General features: G+C 44.6%; 1 protein-coding gene across 2 annotated transcripts in view; it reads right to left on the bottom strand.

Annotated features, from left to right (window-relative positions):
* Window positions 1-265: 265 nt before the first annotated feature.
* The window catches only part of Stx3 (syntaxin 3), a 46,736-nt gene continuing 22,292 nt past the window's right edge, over window positions 266-24,709 (bottom strand). Inside the window, exons 3-12 of one of the 2 annotated variants that reach the window (XR_006146987.1) lie at window positions 18,035-18,134; window positions 16,976-17,050; window positions 14,619-14,686; window positions 12,312-12,420; window positions 11,423-11,496; window positions 11,174-11,308; window positions 9,114-9,224; window positions 7,597-7,708; window positions 1,006-1,088; window positions 266-490 (exon numbers count right to left, since the gene is read on the bottom strand). Coding sequence is in view for 1 of the 2 variants with exons in the window: in XM_042675830.1 (XP_042531764.1) it covers window positions 7,625-7,708; window positions 9,114-9,224; window positions 11,174-11,308; window positions 11,423-11,496; window positions 12,312-12,420; window positions 14,619-14,686; window positions 16,976-17,050; window positions 18,035-18,134 (756 nt within the window). In the remaining variant the exon portion in view is untranslated. Of the gene's footprint in view, window positions 491-1,005; window positions 1,089-2,407; window positions 3,451-7,596; window positions 7,709-9,113; window positions 9,225-11,173; window positions 11,309-11,422; window positions 11,497-12,311; window positions 12,421-14,618; window positions 14,687-16,975; window positions 17,051-18,034; window positions 18,135-24,709 lie in introns of those variants that run through there. The other variant, XM_042675830.1, reaches the window with a different exon arrangement.

Below are 24,709 nucleotides of genomic sequence, written 5' to 3'. Positions count from 1 at the left end.
TGCGGCACCTGTTGAGTAGCAGGCACAGTGCTAAGCAGTTGGGACACCGCAGGCCTGGGGCCTGTCCTTCAGCCCTCGCTTCAGAGACTATTGGGCCCTGCAGAAGGGAGGCTACCGCAGGCCAAGGGTGAGACTTAAGCACAGAAGTAACAAGGACGCTACTCACAGCAGTTCACTTAAGACCCTGTGGAACTGGGTGTGCTGCAGTACCTGCCTCTTTGCCCCCATCTATCCCTGGCCGTGCACACTGCTGGAACCAACTACTTATTGCTGTGCTCCATCCTCACGCCTGCCCAGTTTCTATACTTATTCTCCTTTCACACACTTTTAACAAGCAGTTGACTGCTGCTCTGGGTCATAAGAAGGTTCCTAAGAAAAAGAGGCATAGATGATGAGTCTGCAGTGGAGAAGTGGCAGCACCACGGAGGAAGAGGAAGGTGACAAATGCCAGTCGAGGATCCGGCTGTGACAGCAGAAGGAGGTAACAAGACTGGAAGGAAAAACGGATTATATAGCATGGTGCTCATGGCTGGGATCAGTGCCTCTCCTATAGGGGTGAAAGACGAGTCGAAGTCTGTGCTAGCTTCCCCTACACTTGGGGGAAGAAATGTAACTGTACCGTGTTTAGTCCACAGAGCTCAGCGCTCACCTAATTTAAGAACTAACCTTTGTTCCTTTGGCCATTCCCAGATGCCAAGGCTCAAATTTTGAAGCTCAAATCAATACGTTAGAGGAGTTCAAAGCATTCTTCTACTTATGAGACAAACTACTATCTTCTGTTTCTTCTACTTATGAGACAAACTACTATCTTCTGTTTCCTCTTCTCACCTGCTACCAACTCATTCCTCAGGCTCTTTTGTCCCTGAAACATCCCTGTCCTTAGTTCTCTCTAACCTTTACATATAACCTCCCCAACCCATCCAGGTTAGGGAACCTGGTCAAAGTCCCCAGGACACAAGTGTCGAATAAAACAGGCCTAATGTTCCCCAGACAAGAAGAGCTCACCTTCTTTAGGCAAATATGCCCCCAATGGTAGAAGCCAAGATGATGGCAAGTATAATGCAGCAGATCATGATCATGATCTTCTTCTGCTCATCCAGACAAAAGAAGAAAAAGCACATGAGAAATGGCATCACCACGCATGTAGACATTTATGACTGGAGGGAGACAGGTGCATTTGGACATGGAAGAGGGTTGGAGGGGACAGGGAGCAGGAGAAAGGGATGGATCTGGCTTTCCGGAACCCAGAGTGTCTGCAGAATGTGTCCAGGTAAGAGTTTCAAACATGAGATTACCCAGAATGTCAGCAGATGTTGAGTGTGTTGACTTTTCTTCCTTGATTCTTTCATAGGCAACTCCTCAACTCAAAACTCAAATACCCTTAGACTTCACTGGGGGGGTAAAGGGCGGGGGGGGGGGGGGGGGTCAAAATTTGAACCAAAATTTGTACTGCACTTTGGAACCAGGTGGTTGAGATTTTTCATCCCACTCCAAACCTAAACAAAAATCACCATGAGGTGGCAGCAGATCACCAAGTTTTACAGGGAGATGGAGCCAGAGTATATATCAATCAATATAAAGTCATTTATTTTTTTAAATTAGCAATAAAATAATCAAGTTTACATTTAAAAAAATACAACAAAAAAAAAAAACCCTTCACATGTTACATTCCAAACTTTAAGCTTTGTGTCTCAATTTCAGAAGAGAGCAAAGGCCTCTGATTGGAGTATGTTCCCCTTGTTGCTGGAGCCAGCTCCTGACATCATAGCCATAGGAGGAGGGCATCCCTGTGGCTCTGTCTGGGTGCTAGGTGATGACTGGATAAGGAGCCTTTGCAGAGGAAGCTAACAGGCAGTGCCTAGATTAAAGCACTCACCCTATCTAGAAAGCATTAGCTTCAGAGCTGAAATACAGCTAGTACCCAAAAATCAAGGAGATCATTAGGTACCTAAGAGGCTTAACAGTGAGTTACAGCCAATGCACGTGAGGATATCCCATCTGTTTCTTCCTCTATGACAAGCATTAGAGGTGACAAAGAACCTATCACCCTCATTAACCAGGTAGCAGGAAGGGCCATCCCATACTGCCAGGTCTCTCCCATACAACCATACAAATTAGCGCAAGACAGAACTGAGTCCCAGAGCCACGTGAGTAATATCAGCTTGCTATGCGAAGTTCTTCAAACAAACCTAGAGCTGCCTAGCAGATAGAGTAAGTGTCGGTACATGCCGCCTCTCACCTGCCGTGCAGAAGCATTTAATGGGAATCAACTCAGTCCTGATTGCCCCGAGTACTCAGCCAGGAAGCAAGCTTCCTGATGGCCCAGGAAGATCCTATTTCTACCATGATTTGTTTTTACATGTCCCTTACATAACTTTTAGCCTAGCTTAATTACTTTTTTTTTTTAAGGACATAGTACCTTCCACTTCTAGCTTCCTACTTCCTGAGAAATAGACACATATTCTATATACATTCCACACACAATTACAAAAATAAACCTGGAGTGATTGAATTACTTGCACAGTCTCATGAAGCATTTGCAGTCTGAGACTCTAGCACCTTATCCCCAGCCCATGTCTACATCCCTTATTTTTGGCCTCAAAGCAATGGCTTCACCAAGAGGGAACAGCCGGTTTCTAAGAATCAGATATAGAAACCAACATTCCACACCCTCAGCCTTTGCACGTGGTAACCTCAGATGACTACTTCAATCTTGGCCCCTCTTTGAGTAAACGTGACAGAATGCAACACAGAAAAAGATCAAATTGGCCCCAGAGCTTAATTTACCAAGAGCCCAATTAAAGGTTGAGCTTCAAACAAGTTAACTTTTCAGACCAAAATGCTATCTGTCAGTCCGTCCTGTTTTCAGGACTCGGGACAACAAGCGAACATAGACACATCTGGATATCACAACCAGTTGTGAGGACTGGAATCCCGCTAGGTAGAAGTCTCTAATCCAAATCTATGCCAAAGGTAGGAGAATCCTCTGCTTTGTTAAAGATACTCCTTTAAAAAGAAAATACATTGCAATTACTGGGAGAATACTCCATGAGGTAGAAATGCAGCACCCTAGGATGCCTCACACCAGCCTTCCCAGGTAAGAGGCATAATTTGACACCACAGGGACAAGGAAAGACGGGTTTGGTTCCAGGAGGGAAGGTGCTGAAGGTGCTGGGGCAGGATGTGACTTTGAGGAGACCTTGGGGTTGCAACAAGTGGATGCGATTCCATCAGGGCTAGATCGCTGAGGCAGGTCCGAGGCTGGTTACAAGGAAACAAAGGAGCCAGGCCCCCCTCACTCTCAGGAGGGCCATTCAAACTCTACTCCCCTCTGAAGACAAGGGTGGCCATAGCAGGCTGGAGTGAAATCGGATTCTAAGGCAGGGAGAGGAGGAGCTGGTCAGTGTGCAGGCTGATGGTGAGGAACAGCAGGAAAAACCGGCCACAAACCTAGAAGGTGGACAGCAAAAGTCAGAAATTGCTGAGCTGGAAGCCTGTACCTGTAATCTTAACTACTCAGAAGGCTGAGATTTGAGGGTCAGGTTCAAAGCCAGGCCAGGCAGAAAAATCCATTAGACTTTTAACCTCCAGTTAACTAGCAAAAGGTTGGTGTGGTTCAAGAAGTAGAGCAGCAGCCTTGAGAGGAGTAAAGAAAACGGATTATAAGAAGGACAACAATGCGAAAGGCAACATTAAACGATGCCAACAAACTTAAGGACAGAATTGGAATTAACTATTCCACTGTAAATGAACAAAATCTACAGGCATTTTAGGCTTATGTGATATACCTCTGTCATTCATGGCTGGCACTCTACCACTTGAGCCACACCTCCAGTTCTGACTTCTTTTTGGTTAACTGGAGAGAAGAGTCTTATGGTGGATTTGTCTTTCAGGCTGGTTTTGAAACAAAATCATCAAGACCTTTGCCTGCTAAGTAACTAGGATTATAGGTATGAGCTACCAGCACCTGGCTGTATACAAGATCTGGAAACTTTCCGGTACTCCTATCTTCTCCATGAACCCCTTAACCACACACATTTTCTCTTAGAATATGGGCAGGCACAACAGAAGGAATATCGAAACGTCCAGGTGACATATTACAGCTGCTCCATATTACAAACTCTGCAAATCTGGGCAAATTTCTTAACTTCGTTGAACTTCAATGGACTTCCACATCTGTAAATTGGAACGTATGACAGTATCATAGAGCTATAGCTGCCATTCACCTAGAAAGTATACACAAGATGGCTTTGCCTTCTCTCCTGTTCAGAGACCTCACTGCCAATGGACTACCACGTAATGGTCTTAAGTAGAGAATATGGGGGGGAAAACAATGGCAGCCCTCTAAACTGCTAAGCCAGCTAGTGTCTCATAAATGGAGTTAGACCGCTACACATTATATATTTGACTCCTCATCTTTGAAGAGTTACCTCCTCAAGAAGAGTTCATTTACCTCTGTTCCTGGAGTTAGGAATGACAGTTAAGGCATACCCCTGATTCACAAGACATCTTTCACCTCACAAGGAAGATGAAAAGATAAATATTACAGCTTTTAAAAATTTTACCATATGTTTCAGTGAGATAGTTAAGACTCAGAACTCAAGCTTTACAAGCAAGAAGCCATTATAGACTAGCTGGGAAATGCATGGGGCGGGGTGGTGGGAGGAAGGGGGGAGGGGACAAACTATGAAATGCCAATGAGAGGCTGGTCACCTCACTGCTGCTGAAGTTAGTGATAAAATCATCTTACTTTCAGACCTTCCAGTCAGACCACTGGAGCAAAATTAAAGAAGAATTTAATTAAATGTTCAATAACTGGATTTTATACCCAGGACTGACACTGAAGGATCAGCCATGGGCATCAACATGGAAGGGAAGTACCTACCAAGTCAAAATGCTTTTATCTAAGCCAGGCATATTAGTGATTGTCTGTAATCCCAGATACTTGGGAGGTAAAGACAGTAAGATTACAAATATAAAGTCAAGGTAACAAAAGAGACCCTATCTCAAGAACAAAATATAAACAAAAAGACTGGACCCATGCCTTAAGTGATGGACAAATTGGCCTAGCATGTGTGAGGAACTGAGTTCAAACCCTAGTATCAAGGGACAAAAATAAAAAAAAAAAGAAAGAAAGAAAGCTTGTACCTATTGGCTCAGTGTTTCAACATCTATGAATCAAGAAACAGTAAAAAAAAAAAGGGGGCTGGGAAGGTGGCTCAGTGGTAGAGCACTTGCCTTGCATGAATGAGGCCCTGGATTCGATTCCTCAGCACCACATAAGCAAAAAGAAAAAAGCCAGAAGTGGTGCTGTGGCTCAAGTGGTAGAGCGCTAGCCTTGAGCTGAAGAGCTGAGAGCCAGAGCCCAGGCCCAGAGTTCAGGCCCCACAACTGGACCCAAAAAAAAAGAAAGAAACAGTAAAAAAAAAAAAAAAATTAAAAATAGAAAGTCATACTGTTGAGAGCAAAATAACAGCATCAACTCCAACACTGAGGAAGTGTTATGTATTTAAATATATCCACAGTCTTATGCTGAAAATGAGATTTTAAAAAATATTTTAGTGATGTGCAATGATGCATATGGTTTTGTAACTATGCTCAGAACTATAGTTACTGTAGTCTGAATTATGTAAAACTGTGTGTGGGGGGGGTGGTCAAGAGAACAGGCTACAGATTATCAGCAATAATACTATAATTTCCTTTCCTTCGTCTGTATTTGTAGCCCTTTGAAACAATACATGCTATGCTTTCTGAAGAAAAAAGTATTTTATATGTCACATAGTCCCAATAGCCAAGTTAACTGCTATTTAAGCTGAGCTAGTAGTCAACTGTATTTTATTTAACAAATTTTAAAGACTTGCTAAATAACTTAAATAATTTAATTTGTTAAATGATTTAGAATTTTAGTAGCCTCACGTTAATTGGGGGGGGGGGGGGGGGAGGGCTTGTAGGGCTCAGGTCCTGGGCTCCATCCCTGAGCATTTTTTGCTCAAGGCTAGTGCTCTACTGCTTTGAGCCACAGTACCACTTCTGTTTTTCAGGTGTTTAAGGAGGTAAGAGTCTCATGGTGACTTTTAATCCTGAGCTGGCTTCAAACCACAATCTTCAGATCTCAGCCTCCTTGAGTGGCTAGGATTCTAGGCATGAGCTACCAGCACTTGGCTTTAGTCTAACACTTAAAGTCACAATCCTCTAAGGTCCTCTAGACTTTGTATACAATGGCAAATGGCTACTACATTTTACAAAAAAAAAAGCCAAGATATAGTAAAGCAAATACTCTCTTGGTCCCTTTGTGGCAACGTGAACTTGGCCCTGATACTTCTTTTGAAACTGAGCTCCTCTATATGTTGGGAGCCGACAGTAAAGCTCTAAGGCCATCTTGACCCTGTGTTCACTTGAAGACACGTACAAGGAACTGGCTTACTTAAAAAACACCAGGTGCCCGGGATTGCTTTGCTATGTCTGCAGAGTTTGTTTTACTTTCTACCAGTTGACCTTGTCTTGTTTTTACTGCACTCTGTTTTTACTGAAATTTTCCTTGTTTTTCTGGACTACAGTAATCTTATGTTACCTCTTGAATTCTAATTGTATATATTAGGGAAAGTTAAAAATAAATGGTGCTGCAGTCTTGAGCTGCAGACCTCCCGACCCCATCCTTTGTCTTATGTCTTTATTTTTCTCGTCCTCGCCCCCTAATTCAGGATTCCCTTTCGTTGCCGGCAGGCTCCAGCATCTATGTGTAAACTGTATATTAAACTGTATTATCTGTAATGTACATTGTAAACTACCTTTACCTGTGGTAAAGATTCAAAGTTGTGCCGGGCGCCGGTGGCTCAGACCTGTAATCCTAGCTACCCAGGAGGCTGAGATCTGAGGATCGCGGTTCAAAGCCAGCCCGGGCAGGAAAGTTTGTGAGACTCTTTATCTCCGATAAACCGCTAGAAAACCCGAAGTGGTGCTGTGGCTCAAGTGGTAGAGCGCTCACCTTGAGCTGAAGAGCACAAGGACAGCGCCCAAGCCCAGAGTTCAAGCCCCACGACCGACAAAAAAAAAAAAAAAAGATTGCTTGCCACAACTTACTGCAAAAATATTAGCTATTCCCTTATTCAAGCTCTAAAACAGTCACCCACAAAGCTCTCAGAGAACTCAACCCTTAATTTAAAAAATAATAATAATTAGGTTTAAAAAAATGAACAGGACATGAAAAGCAAAACCCAACATCCATGGAAAACCAGGAAAGAACTCAGAAGGCAGACCCCAGATCCGTGACATAGATGGTACCCAACACCCACCATGTTTCCTGGAAAGGAGAGTAAGATGCTTGGGCAACAACCAGGAGAGGGGCAAACACAAGGTAAGGTAGACAACACACAGAACAGATTTTTCAGCATAAGAACAGAAGACCTGAACCACGGATGGCAGTCAGAACTCCGAAATGGAATGTAAAGGAAATGAAAGAATCCACAGGCTACCGAAAGCTTTTGACAGTTCACTGTGCCAAAGGACAGTCAATAAAGAAAGTAAAATTTGAAATCTCGGGCTAATGTCCTAATAAGGAGCCAACCCACAGTTGGGAAGAACCATTCATTTACTTACATTTCAGTGCCAGAGTCCCTCGGGCCACTCATTTCAGCCCAACGGAAAGGCCAATAATCAATGCTAAAATACCCAGCAACACAACTACTACCACAATGATAATTATCAATTTCTGGAGAAAAGAATAAGACAAAAAAAAATCATTACTATTTCTTAAAGAACAAACCATCTAAAACTCAACCCCCTCTCGTTTCTATACAGGTAGCATTTTATTAACCAAATAAGCAGCTTAGGATATTTTACATTTCTTCAATTGCATCTTGACTAGCAATGCAACCGACAGAAATATGGCTCAGCTCACACAATATCTGCACAAATATACTAAGAGTCAATATTATACCATCCCCAAATAGCAACTGGACAAGATGTAAAGTGACTCTGTTTTCTTCTGCTAGAATGAACTGTAAAGATGTTTTCTGATATCGTTCTAATTCCAGTTCATCTGTGCCCGCCTAGAGTCAATCAACCCCTACCTGTCTGACCAGGTGCACTGAGCAGGTGCTAAAGTGTGACCCAGCATGGCTTTATCATACAAAATAACATCCCATCTCTCTAAATACCTATGTAAGCAATAGGTACAGTTGAAAGAAAAGCAAAGAACTAAGGAACAAAAATATCAGAGTCCAAAGGAAATCAAGAAGAGCAAAAGGAAGACATGAGGCAGAGCCGGATACCCACAGTCAGTAGAGAAGCAAAGCAGTCGTGGAGCCACAAGGCCAGAAGAGGGAGCAAACAGTGTGGCCAAAAGAGCGTGACTGAAATCTCAATTTGAATCTCAGCTCCTAACCTTACCAGGTGGCTTGAAGCCAGATACTGAACCTCTGACCTTCAACTGCTTCCTCTAAAAGTTGAAAAAACAAGGTACTTTCCCTCGCTGGGAGCTAATGTGTACACAGCAAGGAGGACTGTCCTAGGTTTGAGCTAGAGGAAAGCAGAAGGAGGTCCTTCAGGGAAGACGGTGAAGAGGAGAGGAGTCAGGTGTGTGAACGTCTGAAAGGATCCTGAGCTGCATTCAAGAAAAGAGCAGCAGGACACCTGTGTGTGCCCGGCACCCATCCTGCAGGACCACCTTCCAAGTCTGGGTTCCTGAGCAAGAACACGTGAGCCAGATCCATACAAGGCATCCTCAGAAGGCCGGGCAGGAAGCTAGTCTCTATGGAAAGGCTGGTGTAGGGGCTTTTGGATGAGGCCAGGACACAGAGGGAAGGCGCAGGCTCTAAGACACAGGTGCGAGTGGCTGGAGAGAGAGGAGACGAGGAGACTAGTGGGGCGCAAGGCGCTCACCCTGCGTGCTTCACTCTGATACTTGACAGCCTTTTTGGTGTCGGCCACCGCCCGTTCCACGAAGCCCACTGACTGGTCCATGTTGTTCTCAATACGATCAATCATGGCTCCCTTTTGCCACGTGTGAGAGGCGATAGCAGCAGAAACGGGAAGAGGGTGCAGAGAGAGAGAGAGAGAGAGAGAGAGAGACATCGCACAAACCATCTTCTCTGAAAACAGCAAGAGAATCTCACCTTCCGGGCCTGACCCTGATACTTCACAGCTCTTTTCGTTTCGTCCCGGGCCTTCTCCACGTGGTCCACCGTGTGCAAGACATTCAACTCTATGTTATCTAACATTTCCCCCTGCAAGGAACAGACATGCGTCACACACCCAGTGAACCCGGCCACACCACAGTCCCAGCTAAGGTAGGGGAGAGGCCCACTTGGCATCCAGAAATCTGACAACGGAGCCTTCTGAGCATGACTACCTGTAGCCCCTTGGTTGGCGGAGGGCGGGGGGGGGGGGTGGGGGGGGGGCGCGGGTCACTCATTCAAGAGGCATTTCTCTGTGCCCAGCACTGTGTTAGACACAAACTTTCTAGGTGCCTGATTTATCCTCTGAGGAATTCCACTCCCATCTTTTTCTTCTTTTGCCACTTAAGCATGGGGTGCAAGAACCAAATCAAGACTATCCCATGCTCTAAACCATCACCAAGTTGTCAGCCTCTAAACAGCTATAGAGCGGTAGCTACAAGCACACACAGTAGGTGTTCTATGAATATCTGACATCTAGAACATTTGCTGTCTTCCAAGAGAAATTCCCAGGCCCCTTTCAAGTGACAGATAAGATTTCTCCATGCTGCTCAGTGACATCTTCTTCTTTAGGCAGCAGGTTCTTGCAAAGCTTTCCAACCTTTTCCTGGCTATTATTTCTTGGGCATCTGAGGATGGGCATTCTGCTCGCTCATCTGCCTGGGCCTTCCTCAACCTAACCCATCACCATACGGCCCTCATAACCAGAGCAAAGCACTTACCATCGCTTCCATCACAACCCAGATCCTCGGCAAGGCAGTGGGAGGGGGAGAGAGAAAGGAGGGATAGAGAAGCTTGAGAAAGAGTCTCAAAGGTCACAAGAGAAAGAGAGAAGCACCCAGCCCCTGAGCAGAGAGCTTATGAGTCAAGGAGAGCGTGGGCTTCAACTAGGATCTGCAGTCTGTCTACTAAGGAAGCATTTCCCAGGCCTGTCCAGTGGCCGAACAGCTGGGGAAGTTCCTGGTAAAAGCGGCACAGGGTGATGACCCATCACAAGTACTAGAAGTCATGTGGGCACCTACGCAGGCAATATAGAATTCCATCCTGTGCCAGGTGCCAGTGGCTCACGCCTGTAATTCTATCTACTCAGAAGAACGAGCTCTGGAATAAACAAAAACCACAATTTCGAGCCCAGCCTAAGTAGAAAAATTCCCTAAACGCCATCTCCAAAATAACGAATAGCAAACAGGGCTGGAGGCATGGCTTAAGTTGATAGAGTGCCAGCCTGGCAAGGATAAGGCCCTGAGTTCAAGCCTCGGTATCACCAAAAGTAAAACTCAATCCCTCAGCAAGTATGTCTGGGTGGAAAAGCTGTCAGATGAAGTACCATGAATGCTTCAAATCTGTCTGTAAACATTCTGTTCTATTTCTTCATTTAAGTTTGCTCTTGTTCCATACCAAGGAGTGCAAAAACTCTTAGAGAAACATGGGTGAACAAAGCGTTAAGTGGAGAATAGTAAAAGCATCTGGCTTTGTTTTAGTTTTTTGCTTGTTACTTTCGATAGGCCCTCACTAGGAAGCCTGCCTTGGCCTCTCGAGTGCTGAAATTACAGATGTTTACCAGCATACCCAGCTTCAGACCCTCTATATCTTCATGTTTCACTAAAATTTTCACTGAGAATTGAACAAAGGGACACTTCCAATATCATCAGAGAAATAGTTCATATCTCAAGAAACCCTCGCTTTAATTCTTTAAAGAAAAAGGAGGAGGGAGGGAGGAAGTAAGATCCTGAGGCTGAGTGAAACAGGTAATTGACATAAACATCAAAGCCTCCATTCACAAGGAATGTCTGGGAGACTAAAGCAACAGGCCCTAATGACAAAGCTGAGGTGTCAGCATCTGATGGGATCAGATTCTTATGAATGGAACAAATGGATCTCTCTGTCCATCCACTACACAAATTCCCTGACTCTCCCGCTCCACCTCACCCGCCCTTCACCATACTCAGGAGAAGCCAAGCTTTCCTCCCCTCCCTCCCCAGGAGCCCTGCTGCGGTTACCTGATTCTCCACCAGCATGGCGATGTCCATAAACATGTCGTGGAGCTCCTTGATGCTGTTCTCCAGCCTCACAATGTCCTTGTGTCGGCCCTCGATCTCACTGAGGGCTTGCTTGGAAATCTGAGAGTCGATGATCTACAACAGGCCATGCACAGTCAGGCCGTGAGGCCCACTGCAGGCCGCCCTGCCCCTGCCAGAGCAGGTGAAGCTCCCAGGTCAATCCCTGTTCATGGCACCCAGGTCACTCACCCCCGAAGTAAAGATGGCAGGGTTGCCGCTCTCCAGCATCTCCTCCAGCTCCTCATCGGTCGTCTTTTTGCCAGCTTGGTAACAGAAGAAGTAGAACATCAAATATAAGACAAAAGCATAACCACACTTTAGAAGTTCCCTGGAAGCTAGGAACATGGCATCTTTACTAGAGAGAACTGGGCCTCCACAAAACTTCACCAGTAGCCTCCTGACTCTTCTGGTTGCTCTCTCAGTCCAACTCATCCTCAACGTTTTCAGCAATCAGTGCTCATCCAAAAACACGTATCACAATGTTTACGTTTCTTCCTGGCTTAGACGATGACCTAGCCCTACTGCGTACACCTTGGAGTTCAAGGCCCTCAAGGTAACTCACAGTTGATGGGTAGGTTTCCCTCAGTCTTCTTAACTTTACCCCGCAGCCCCAAACACACCCTCTCCCAGACCCTGGACAGCCTGCCACTCCTAAACACACTTGCTTTTTTTTTTTTTCCTCCTTGATAACTCTTGGCTCATTCAATTCCTTCAAAGATTTAATAGTATGGAAGAAAGCACATATTCCCTCCAGGGCCCCGTCTTCCATATTATTAAATTCCCAGAAGGCAGAGCTTTATAAAATTCTTGATTCCTGGTAGCAACTAGCAGCGTGGTTTTCTCCTCTAGATGAGGAAGGGCTGGATCTATAGGAGTACAATTACTCGGGCCACTCCTCGGCCTAAGGAACAGCACTCAGGATGTGTCGATGCCGTAACATGTGCACAAGGCACAAAATATGACCCAGAGCCCACAAGCAGGACCGCTGCTTTGTTCTCCCAGTGTCTCAAGATTTCAACTGGACAGAAATGGCAGAAAAAGTTGGTAGCGAGGACTACACCAAACTTCAAATACATACTTATTTCAAGCTGCCGTTGGATTCGCCCTTTGCTGCGTTCACGGAAGTCCACCTGAGCCTCGTTGTATTTGGTCATCACTTCCACAAACTTCCGCGAGAGGACGGAGTGCTAAGGGAGCAAAGTTACATGAGGAAGCTCCCCAGGAGGTGAAAGAAAGGGGGAAAGCCTGTAAACTGTTGTAGAATCCCCTTCCCACTTCATAAGGCCTGTGCTACGTGGGGTCCCTAGACCCGCTGGGAGCTGTGACTGGGTGCAGGAAGTATGAATGGATGGTGTGTATTGAAGAAGGGCTGATGCCACCAGAAGAGTGCGGGTTTGTGTGTGTTATCTTATGTCTGAGTGAAGACACTAGTTTCTGAGTCTTGGACCTTACTCGGTGATTCTGTCCAAAGTGAGTGCCTGTGGGTACTTCCTTACCTTACTGCTTCCTGATGTCCTGTTAGCTGCCCCTTGGATTGTGCCCTTCTATCTGTAAATGAAACCACCCAGCGCTAACATGGACTCTTTACTCTCTGCATCCACTGTCACAGTGACTGCTGGATGGTACCAGCAAAACTAGAGCACCACTGGCCTTGAAATCAAAAGACCAAATAAATAAAAGATCCTACATTCTGGCTTCCTAGTGTTGTGGTCTTGGGAAAAGTCCACTACCCTTTGTTTCCATACCTATTTATTTGCTTGGCTGACTTCACATAGTAATTGTCAGATGAAACAAGAAAATCTCTAGGAATCTCAAGAGCCCTGCACCTACTTGGACAAGTAGCATTTATCGAGTGCAGCCTTGGCTTGCCTTCTAAAGATGTCAGCCTCCCTTTCCACATGGAATGTCTGCCAAAGATCCTGGAGTTTACCCCACCTGATCTTCCCAACTGTCCTTGCTTATAAGTAGATAAAGTCTCTCAATAGCCTTGGATGCCAAAGCTCAGACCTTCCTGGTTGTTATTCCTTGCTCATCTCTCCTCATCAAGCCCCAACAATTTCTCCTTCACAAATCACCAATATTATTCTTCCAAACCTACTACCACCTTGAAAATTCAGACCAAAATCACCACAGAAACCCCACCGGGGATCTACCAGCCTCTTCCTTCTTCTCCACTCATAGCTTTCCAACAGCTACCATAAGATCCTCCATAACACATGGCAGCCTGAAACAAAGGACTATAGGCTACAAGATCAGAGCCAAGGGCTGGGAATGTGGCTTAGTAGTAGAGTGCTTGCCTAGCATGCATGAAGCCCTGGGTTTGACTCCTCAGTACCACATACACAGAAAAAGCTGGAAGTGTGGATGTGGCTCAAGGGGTAGAGTTCTAGCTTTGAGCAAAAGAAGCTCAGTGACAGCGCCCAGGCCCTGAGTTCAAGCCCCAGGACTGGCCAAAAAAAAGGATCAGAGTCAAATCACAGCCTGGTATTCAGTAATACTTACTGAATTTACAGCCTCTGCTCTCTAACCAGAATGTCTTTCTCCAGATAAGCTGCTCTCTGCTTGTCTGTCCCTCACTACCACTCACCAGCACCACCACCACTGCTGCCAATGTATGTCCACATGCATGCACCCGCCCACTCCCACCGCCACGTCCCTCAAAGAGGGGGAATGACCTGAGTCTGACTACACTCCTACCAGACCAACACCCAACTTCCTCTGGCAACCAGCTAATTCTCCTTAGATCATTCAATGCTGAGAGCACCATGTATTTAGTTATGTCTTCTTACACTATTCTCGCTTGGGTCCTATATGAGTATCTTGTGCCACTTGAATGTCATATTGAATGTGTGTGTGTGTGTGTGTGTGTGCTGGTCCTGGGGCTTGAACTCAGGTCTTGGGCGCTGTTCCTGAGCTTTTGCGCTAAACGCTAGTGCTCTGCCGCTTGAGCCACAGCTCCACTTGTGGCCTTTTGGGTAGTTAATTGGAGATAAGTGTTTCATGAACTCTCTTGCATTGGACTGGTTTCAAATTGCAATTCTCAGATCTCAAGTCTCCTGAATAGCTATGATTATAGGCATGAGCCACTGGCTCCCAACGTGTATTGGTTGTTTAAGAAGAAGGATCATAGCTTTGCATGTTTGCTCCAAACTTGGTATCTAATAACTTTGAGTCTTTAGAGGGAAGACACCAATTTCTGCTTATACATAGGCTGTGCCCTGGGAACTAGAGGAACCTCCTTTGAGAAGGATCCTGGAAGAAAAGGGCCAAAAAGGCTGGACTCCTGCTTCAATCTCAACAATTCCCTTTTGCCAGGTCTTCAATGGATTTCCAAGGAAAGGAAATTCTAATAATCGGGCGTTTGTTAGACCAGAGACAAACTTACCTGGGATTTCCGAATCCGAAGGTCTGCTGACGACCGGACCTCATCTTCCTCAATGTGCCTCTCCATGCCTAGAGTGGAAGGAGGGTTATTTGAACAACACATCTGCTTTTCCTTCCAAGACACACCGCGGTCAGTGCAGACCTCCCCGCCCACTCTTACACAGAACCCCTGGGGATGGAGTAACGGAGAGACGGCATCTCTATAGAGGTCAGCTACTGTGAGCTGTACACAGACATGCTTCTGTCAGTCCTTCCTGTTACTAAGTCTTCCTTAGCAAAACGGTTAACGGTGTGGGTCTTGGTCACCAAGAGACACGCCCAAATCTGTGCCCTGCCACTAACTAGCTGTGTGACTGAGGAACCACTTAATCTGTTTCCACTGACTCGTTTGCAAAATGGAATAAATACCAGACAGTTGAGTATCCCTAACTTGAAATGCTTGGGATCAAAAGTGTTCTAGAAAAAAAGAAGTGTTTTGGATTTTTTAATACTTGCATGGATATAATGATCTATGTTGAAGACAGACTATAAAATTCATTTTCCTATATACCTCATAACCAAAGCTTGAAGATAATTATATACTGTTTAGGGTTTTTGGTTTTGGTTTTTTTGGGAGGAGGAGGCTGGTGCTGATCCTAGGGCTTAAACTGAGGGCCTGAGTACTGTCCCTGAGCTCTTATGCTCCACTTCTGGCTGTTGGTTGGTTAACTGGAGGTAAGAGTCTCATGGACCTTCCTGCCCGGGCTGTCTTTGAATGGTGATCCTCAGACCTCAGCCTCCTGAGCAACTAGGATTACAGATGTGAGCTCCCAGCTCCCAGCTTTGTGCTGTATTTCTAATGCACCTATTCTTTGAGGTCTGCCACGTGAGTGAAGGTGTGAATTTTCCACTTGTGGTATCATCTTGTTACTCAGAAAGATTCAGACTTTGGAGCAGTGTCAAGTCTGGGTTTTCAGATTTGGACTAGCCAGCCCGTCAGTACCAACTTCATAATATCAATGTGGAGATTAAATAAGCATTCACCTACCACGTTTATCGCAGTGGTAACCATGCTATCATCATCCTCCCTCCTTCCTAATGGCCCTTTATATATACTCACTCAAATACCAGGCTTTGTTTTGCTCTTTTTTTTTTTAAGTTAGTTCTGGGGCTTGAACTCTGGGCCTGGGCACTGTCCCTGAGCTCTTCAGCTCAAGGTGAGCACTCTATCACTTGAGCCACAGTGCCACTTCCAGTTTTCTGGTGGTTCATTGGAGATAAGAGTCTCATGGACTTTTCCTGCCTGGGCTGGCTTTGAACTGTGATCCTCAGATCCCAGCCTCCTGAGTAGCTAGGATTACAGGCATGAGCCACCAGCAACCAGCTTGCTCTGTGCCTTTTGACAGGACCATACTCCATAACCCAAGCTGGCCTCATACTGGCAATCTTCCTGCCTCAGCCTTCTGAATGCTGGAATTACAGGCATGGCACCACCGGCTAACATAGTTATTATAACATATTCTTGGGAAGGAAGTAATAAACTGGGCTGAGTGGTTCACTTTCCCCTCTGATCAACAGTATGAACTTACCAAATATTTTGGGTAATGGAACTAAATCAACCTGTGGGGTACCCCTGGAGAAATGAATCCATGACAACAGTTTCACTGTATGTGATACAGGGGAGGAGGGCAGTAATGAGAAGCTCACCTCAAGAAATACCAAGCCCAGCAAAACATCCACAGACTGAATTATAAACCCTGCATCTACACACCTTTCTAATGGACACAGGTACTGGGGAAACAGAACCATTAAGAGAAAAGAATAAGAACTCAGCCTAAAGTACCAAGTCAGTAGCTGAAAACACACATTAACTCCCATCCCTTTACTTCATGTTTAAATTCTTTCAACTGTAGTCAAGATCCACAAGGAAGGGGCTGGGAAGGTGGCTCAGTGGTAGAGCGCTTGCCTTGCATGCTTGAGGCCCTGGGTTCGATTCCCCAGCACCACATAAGCAAAAAGAAAAAAGCCGGAAGTGGCGCTGTGGCTCAGGTGGTAGAGCACTAGCCTTGAGCTGAAGAGCTGAGGAACAGCGCCCAGGCCCAGAGTTCAGGCCCACTACCGGACCCAAAAACAAAAACAAAACAAAACAAAAAAGATCCACAAGGAAGAAAATTTCTAAGACTACAGTAGATCATTCCAGGGCCAGTACCCATGCAAAGAGTAAAATGGGTGAACACAGGTGTGTGTGTGTGTGTGTGTGTGTGTGTGTGTGTGTGTGTGTGTTGCCATTGATGGTGAACACGGGTGTGTGTGTGTGTGTGTGTGTTGTCATTGATGGTGAAGAGCCCTGGCTCCTCGATCCCTTTGCTCCCTTCTTACTCTTTAATTTGTTCCGGACATTGTTGGCCCTTTTCTTGATCTCTCCTGTGAGCTGCTCAAGGTCATCCTTGGTTTCTGAGTAAACAAAGGAAGTAGAATCGGTTAGAAAAGAGTTACAATAATAACAACAACAATAATAGTAATAATAAACCTTTCTCAGGCACCCACAACCCATGAAGCATTTATCCCAATGTGCTCCCTACAATCTGTCATTACAGTCTGAGAGACAGCTTATTTGTAAAAGGCGTATACAGACGAGGAGTGTTGCTCAGTAACTACAAATCACATGTTTAGTGGCTCAGTGGTAGAGTGCTTGCCTTGCATGCATGAGGCCCTGGGTTCGATTCCTCAGCACCACATAAGCAAAAAGAAAAAAGCCGGAAGTGGCGCTGTGACTCAAGTGGTAGAGCGCTAGCCTTGAGCTGAAGAGCTGAGGAACAGTGCCCAGGCCCAGAGTTCAGGCCCCACGACCGGACCCAAAAAAACAAACAAACAAACAAATCATATGTTTAGTAAGTAAAATCTTGGGCTCCAATCCCCATAGCTGACATAAAATGACAGGAAACCAGGCTTATCCTTCGTCTTCAGGAACAGAAAGTCCAGCCCTAAATTGTACTCTCAAAATGTGGAACTGCTGTTAGGGAAAGCAAAGTTTGCCTCATGGCAGTCACAAAATGTGAGTTTAGGGACAGGAGAGATTCCTTTGAACTTAAACCTCATAGAGGGAAGGGAAATGAACTTACATTTAGGAAGATCTGGAGAGGGGGCTGAGAAACACATTTCAGGGAGGAAAAATAGTCCAAAGACATAGAGGTGGGTCAGAGAATGGAGTACGTGTTGGGTAAGCATTTCTAGTGGGAGCATGAAGGGAAGAGCCGAGAGAGGCCGGGCAGTGGGGGCTTGGAGCTGGAAGAGGAGGCAGGGAGGTTGTGTGATGTGAATACAGCGGGAGGTAATGTGTGTGATCCCCTGCTACTCACAGAAAGAAGGAAAATAAAGACTGGCTCAGCCCCAAGGCAAAGGGTCAGTGTGGGGTGACTCAACTCAGTAAACACTCACTTGGCTCGGGAATTGGTGCAGAGAGAATGATACTGTAGAGTTTCTTCGCTTCTTCCACATGCTCTGAGATCTTGTCGATGTTGAGCCGAGTTTCCTCAATCTATTATCAGAAAGACAAGAACCATCACCATCAAAGAGGAAGAAGAACATGTACAGGGCAGAGATGGATGATTAGAAGAGGTCCCGGGTGCACGCCATCTACCCTCTCCATTTGTGGGAGAAAGTAATGATTGCAAAGGTGTCATCTACCCACCAAGTGGCCTCTTCACAGGTCAGAAAAATTAATCTTAACACACTCGTCATGTAAAAAGCCATACTCAAACATATACAGGGTCATCTGCATATATGCCAATTACTGTATACAGTATACGCAGGTAAACTTACAGTTTAAACAAAATGAATAGCAGGAAGCCGGAATACATGTTAAAGAGGAAGGAGTCACGAGAAAAGAGGAAAGTGAATGGAGAGAGGAAGCATGGGCAAAAACAGTCATAATATTCATGGACAGATATGAGAATGGAACATGATAACTTGGGGCGATGGGTGGGGTTGGGAAAGGTGGGAGAAAATGGTGGAAGGGTGACATTGATCAAGATGGTCACTGATGATCAAGATAGACTGATAAATTGACAGGCTGAATTGGAATCCTCTGTACAACTAATGAAGAATAAAGTGAAGTAAAATAAAAGCCACGTGCTTTTCTCTCTACCTTACGTGGTAGGATTCAGATCAGAATCAAGAATATCGGGAAAACCCATGAAAAGTAAATGAGAAGGAAGATGTCAGCAGATTCTTTAGCTTCGTAAAGTAAGAACTGCATCTACCCGTCTTTGGGAGTGCAAGGGGAGGTACAGAAATGGAGGGGCAAAGGGTGAACAAATGCAGCAATGGTACTTACTGGACACTCTGTTGAAGAATAAACTATACCACGTGTGGGGGGGGGTAGGAGGAGAAAACTGGCAGAGTGCCAAGGCAAAGAGTGACATCATCCAAAAGAAATGTACTCGATACCTGACTGCCATAAATTGTAAACCCTCTGTACATCACCTTTATAATAACAATTAAAAAGAATAATGAAAGAAAGGAAGAACTGAAGAAGGAAGGAAGGAGCTGGAGGGGGAAAGAGCAGCGTGAAAAACAGAAGAATATGAAAAAGGAAAAGAGAGAAGACAGAGGAATAGGGAGATACACGGGTCGTCGGTGAGGAGACAGCCAAGCTGTCTTGGACACACTGCTGTGGTGCACACACAGTCTCTACCAAGCTGACTCCTGCAAATGGTCAGAAGCTAGGGCCAGCGGCCATTTCTGCACATTTGTTGCTTGAGGTGGGTGTTTCCAGCAGCCTTTCATTCCTGGACAGAACTCTATCACAAGACACCACTGGTGCACGAACACTAAAATTTCAGGTCCCTTTAAAAAAAAAATTGCAAGGAGGGGAAGTATTGGGGTTTGACCTCAGGGCTATGGCCCTGGCCTCTCAGGTCTCTTTTCAAATGCACAAGTGAACCAGCACCACAGTGTTTGCTACAGTGTACAGGGGCAACCCATGCAGAAGGGACCTCAACACTCCGATCCATCACCTCACCCCAGAATGAAGGGGCGCGTTCCCACTGCAACTAACCAATGGAAACCTTGTAAAATGCCACGCAGCAGGCTCTTCCCACTGAAGACGAAACAAAAACACAACTCAGTGTGAAAGAATCTCCCAGGGTCCTTTTCTTCAAGTAAATGGTCCACTTCTTTTTAAAAACCTAATGAAAAACGGTAAGCTGGGTGCCAGTGTCTCACACCTGTAATCTTAGCTACTTAGGAGGCTAAGATTTGAGGATCAAGGTTCAAAGCCAGCTCAGACAGAAAACTCTGTGAAACTCTTTATCTCCAGTTAACCAGCAAAAAGCCAGAAGTGGCACCATGGTTCAAGGGGTAGAGTGCTAGCTTTGAGCAAAGAAAACTCAGGGACAGTACCCAGGACCTGAGTTTAAGCCTTAGTACTAGACATAGATAGATAGATAGATAGATAGATAGATAGATAGATAGATAGATAGATAGATAGATAGATAGATAGATAGATAGATAGATACACTTGATGGCAGCTCTCCAAATTGGACAGAAAATAGGCTTAATAAAAAGCTCTCTAACCATCAAATCAATTATCCCTACCCTGCCATAAATATATTGGCTTAGTGCCATACTCGGACTATACAGTCACTTGCCTTAAAATGTAGAATAAAATTTCAATGTAATTACATCATTGGAGTATAAATAAATATACAAGTAGACACTCATATACTTGTGAAGTACTTTAAGCTGGCAAAATACCCTACAAGATGGCATTAGCACCTATATTTAAATGAGAAAGCTCAAGTTTTCAGAAGTCATAGGTCCCATAGCCAGCGGTAGAGAGAGCGTTCAAACACTGCACTCAGACTCCGGCGGGTATGCTTTATCCCCGCGATCTGAGACTTGTCTATTTCTCCATACTGTTTTCTCTTTTAGCAGTCTTGAGCCTACTCAACAATTTAAAAAAATGGGTGGCCTCGGTTGCCACACTTGAACTCTAGACTACCTCCCCAGATTACCACGTGTTACCACACTTGAACTCTAGACTACCTCCCCAGATTACCACGTGTCCCTACCTTCCCCTTTCTCTCTCACACCAACTCCTCCAGTTCAAAAAGCAGCACTGAGTCCACCATGTTTCCACTCCACACTTTTAATGGAATTGATGTTGAAAAAAAAAAAAAAGATTGGATCTTTCTAGAATAAAATACACTAAACAATTTAAAATGAGCAACTTTTGACAACCAAAGAGGTCTTAGATACTACATGGTCAATGGATTTTTGTTGCCTTAGAAAAATGAATCTCTTCTGGAAGATTCGTTGGAGAACTGGACAGTGTCCTGGCCTAAACGTTGATCATCCTGGTCCCTCCTCCCTTGCCTCCCCCTCCCGCACCTGGAGAAGTAGTTGAACAAGGCTTCCTATGGCATCTGGTGGCCTTCCTGACCAGGAGTTCTGGTAGGGGATCAGTAACAACCTACCAGTAGTTAAGTGTCTTGCTTCAGTTTCCTGATGTTTTACTCTCCCATTCAAATAAACTTTGCCTCTGCTCCCACTTCTCCTGCATCGTAATTCTTTAAGACTCCCGCAATATCACTATCTCCACGCAAGACCCGCTACAGAACACACCATCGTCTCTCCCAAGTTCATGTGCACTCAGCTCACATCAGGCTAATGTGCATGTCCTTTCTGAGAAATTGGTTCAGTTGCATTTCACAGAGTTCATGGCCTCATGTTTTTGTCCTTGGACCACAGTTCCCTAAATGAGCACTAAAGAAACAGTGCTGAGGAAACAATCCCCATGCTAAATCTGCAGCTAATGCATCCCAACTTCTTATTGTTACATGTTGATATATTGTGTGTGTGTGTGTGTGTGTGTGTGTGTGTGTGTGTGTGTGTGTGTGTGTGCCAGCCTGGGATTTGAACTCTGGGCCTAGACACTATCCATTGAGCATTTTTGCTCAAGGCTTTTAGTGTACATGCACACACCAGTACTAGGACTTCAAGTTAGAGCCTGAGCCTTTGTGCACTTTACCACTTGAGCAACAGCTCCACTTCCAGCTTGGTGGTAGTTAATCAAAAATAAGAGTCTAACAGTCTCATGGACTTTCCTTCCTAGGCTGGCTTCAAACTGCAATCCTCACATCTCAGCCTCCCAAGTAGCTAGATTAGGTTCTCAGGTGTGAATCACCAGTGCCTGGATATATGTTGACTTTTAAAATGTATGTTCACTGATCTGTCAGCAATATGGGACTTCAGATAATATAGGATTTTAAAAAAATATGAAACAGACTAGTTTTATGCTTAATACAACTGCTGAGTAAATGCTAGATTATAACAATGATAAATATAACAATGATAAATACTTCCTATTTCTGTATGCTAGATAGTACTCTACATATTCCCAAGCGTGTCTCATGTGACTCAAGACCGCAACCCTAATGTTCACAAGATATTCTTGTGTCATCAGAAAGCAATCAAGGAAATCTAAGGACAGCAGGTCCCTCATGGTGAGTGTTGGCAATCATGACTACCATAGTACACTCGTTGGTATCACCTAGCTAAAAGAAGGAAATTCTTTTGAAGTCATAGATGGCCTCTTCCTTCTGGGACCTAATTCACCAGTAGAGTCAAATTAGACAACAGAAAGCAAAACTCCTTTGGAGAACTGTTAGGTTGTGGTGGACTAAGGTGGAAAGGTTAAGCGACAAGCTCTGGTTCTTATTCTTAAGAATTAACCTCTAACCGAGAGCTGGTGGCTTGCAGCTAATCCTAGCTACTCAGAAGGCCAAGATCTGAGGATCTAGGTTGGAAGCCAGCTGGGACAGGAAAAGCCCGAGAGACTCTTATCTCCAATTAACCACAAAAAGCTAGAAATAAAGCTGTGGTTCAAGTGGTAGAGCATTAGCCTTGAGCAAGAGAACACAGGAGCAATGCCCAGGCCAGCACGTGCGCACGCACACACACGCACACGCACGCACACACACACACACACACACACACACAAATTAACTTCTGCTTCCTCTAATCTCCTATGTACTTTAATTGCATTTTTGCATTAATTGTACATTAATTGCATTTTTATTTACAGAGAACTTACTGTGAATCACCCTTCTAAAGTGACAAAAGTAATGCGGTTTGTACAGGCGAATAAATAAATTCTCCTTTTCACAATTCGTACACCTTTGCTTTTCCCCCACAATGACACAACCCAAAACAGTCTTCACATCAGAGCTGCTCAGTCATGTCCGCTTTACTTCCTTTGCTTCAAAAAAACAAAGCAGCACTTCCAAGAAGGAAGGCTTCAGTTAGTCAAGCAACAGATGTCCAAAGTCGCTATCCGGTTTTAACAAGACTAAGTCTAGTGTTTCAACTTTTTAATGAACTATACTGACTCAGAACTATACTGACCAGCAAAAGCACGTTTTCTTAGGCAATAATCTCAAATCAACTGTGTGTATTTGAGCTGTGCATCTCTCAACTTTTATTCAGGAAGACAAAAGCCAATCAGTTACTTTAGCCAAAGCAATATAATACAAGGACACATTTCCACAAGGAAGGAGGGGCCAAGAAGCCAAGCAAAGAAGGACCAACCAAGCACCCTGAAAATGAACAACAACAGACAGGGTCAACAGAGCCTAAAGCCAGGGCTTTCTGCTGATAGCCAGGCCACGGTGGATTTGACCTACAGAACTGGGACAACACAGGCAATATCTATCGAATGAAAGAAACATCCATTGAGGAGACATGTCAAGACAGGAGAATCTTCTGCTACTGACTCCTGCCTAGTCTGTTCAGACTCCTCTTAGACAAACATGATACACATCCATCTTCTAAATAGTAAGTCTATATTTCTCACAATGCTGCAAGCTGGGAAATCTATTAAATTTAGGCTTCAGCATATAAATTCAGGGAACAACCCACAAATATTCACTCCAGAGCATTATTCTTGGTCAGACATACTAAAAGTTAGTTTGCAAGAGAACCTGTAAATGTAATTTTCTAATGAAGATCAAAAAGACAATGAGATGCCCTTTCAAAATCAATCAGTTAATTAATTTGGGATATTGGGGGAAAAGAAAACCTTACACATTTTTGACGGGAAGGTAAACTAGGTTCAGAGTCTATGGAAAACAATATGGAAGTTCTCAAAGAGTTAAAAGTGGAACTGCGAAATGACCATACCATACTGGAAGACAATGAAGTCAGCATACAATAGCAATGCCTGCATATCCGTGGTTATTGTGGTAATATGCACAATTGCCAAGATATAGAATCAGCCTAGGTATCTGCCAACAGATGGATGGATAATTGTGTGTGTTGTTATACACACACACAATGGAGAGAATAGGGTATCAGGAAGAGCATTAGGGAGGGCGATTCAAACAAAGCATGATAAATGCAAGCATGGAAATATGAGAGAAACTCATTAATCTGTGTAATAAGTATGGTTTATAGATTACAGTTCCCTGCAACACAGAACAGGGGCTGGGATTAATTGAGAGCAAATATAGGCAAACGACTGCCAGGAGTCCCTATCTTCCCTATTGGGACAGCCTGGCAATGCAGGATCTACCAGCTTGCCTTGCCTAGTATGACCCCGTCATCCAAATACCCTTCTTAAAGGGTTAAGAAGTCTTTAACCTGCTAGATTTGACTTAATGCCTAAACTTCCAAGTAATATTCACGTTGAGGTTCTCTGGTCTGACAAAAATCAAGCCCACACAGCAAATCTCTGTGCTACCCTGTCCTACCCCACACGCCCAGGCCCTACAGAACTTTGCCTGTGCGCACCATTCCTGACCCAGATCTCCTCAGTGCTGGAACTGTGGCTCTCCCATCTTAAATACTTCAGATCCACTATTGTGTCAAGCCTAAGGTATCACTCAGTAGATTCCGTTGAAGGAATACACGAATACAAGTCACTTCAAGTGATAAGCATTATTAATATACCAGACAAATAGTTTTCAAATTTTTTAAGTTCATCTATTATGGACTGGATGTGCTCCCACCCACAACCAAATTTCCTATGTTGGCAACTAACAGTTAATGTTGGTGCTATTTGTAGGTGGAAGCAATTAGGTTATGAAGGTGGAGCTCTAATGAATGGGATTA

Source organism: Dipodomys spectabilis, unplaced genomic scaffold, assembly GCF_019054845.1.
Source record: "Dipodomys spectabilis isolate Male_0828 unplaced genomic scaffold, ASM1905484v1 ptg000030l, whole genome shotgun sequence".
Lineage (NCBI taxonomy): Eukaryota > Metazoa > Chordata > Mammalia > Rodentia > Heteromyidae > Dipodomys > Dipodomys spectabilis.
The sequence above is the reverse complement of the archived record's forward strand: the minus strand, read 5'-3'. Positions and strand labels throughout refer to the sequence as shown.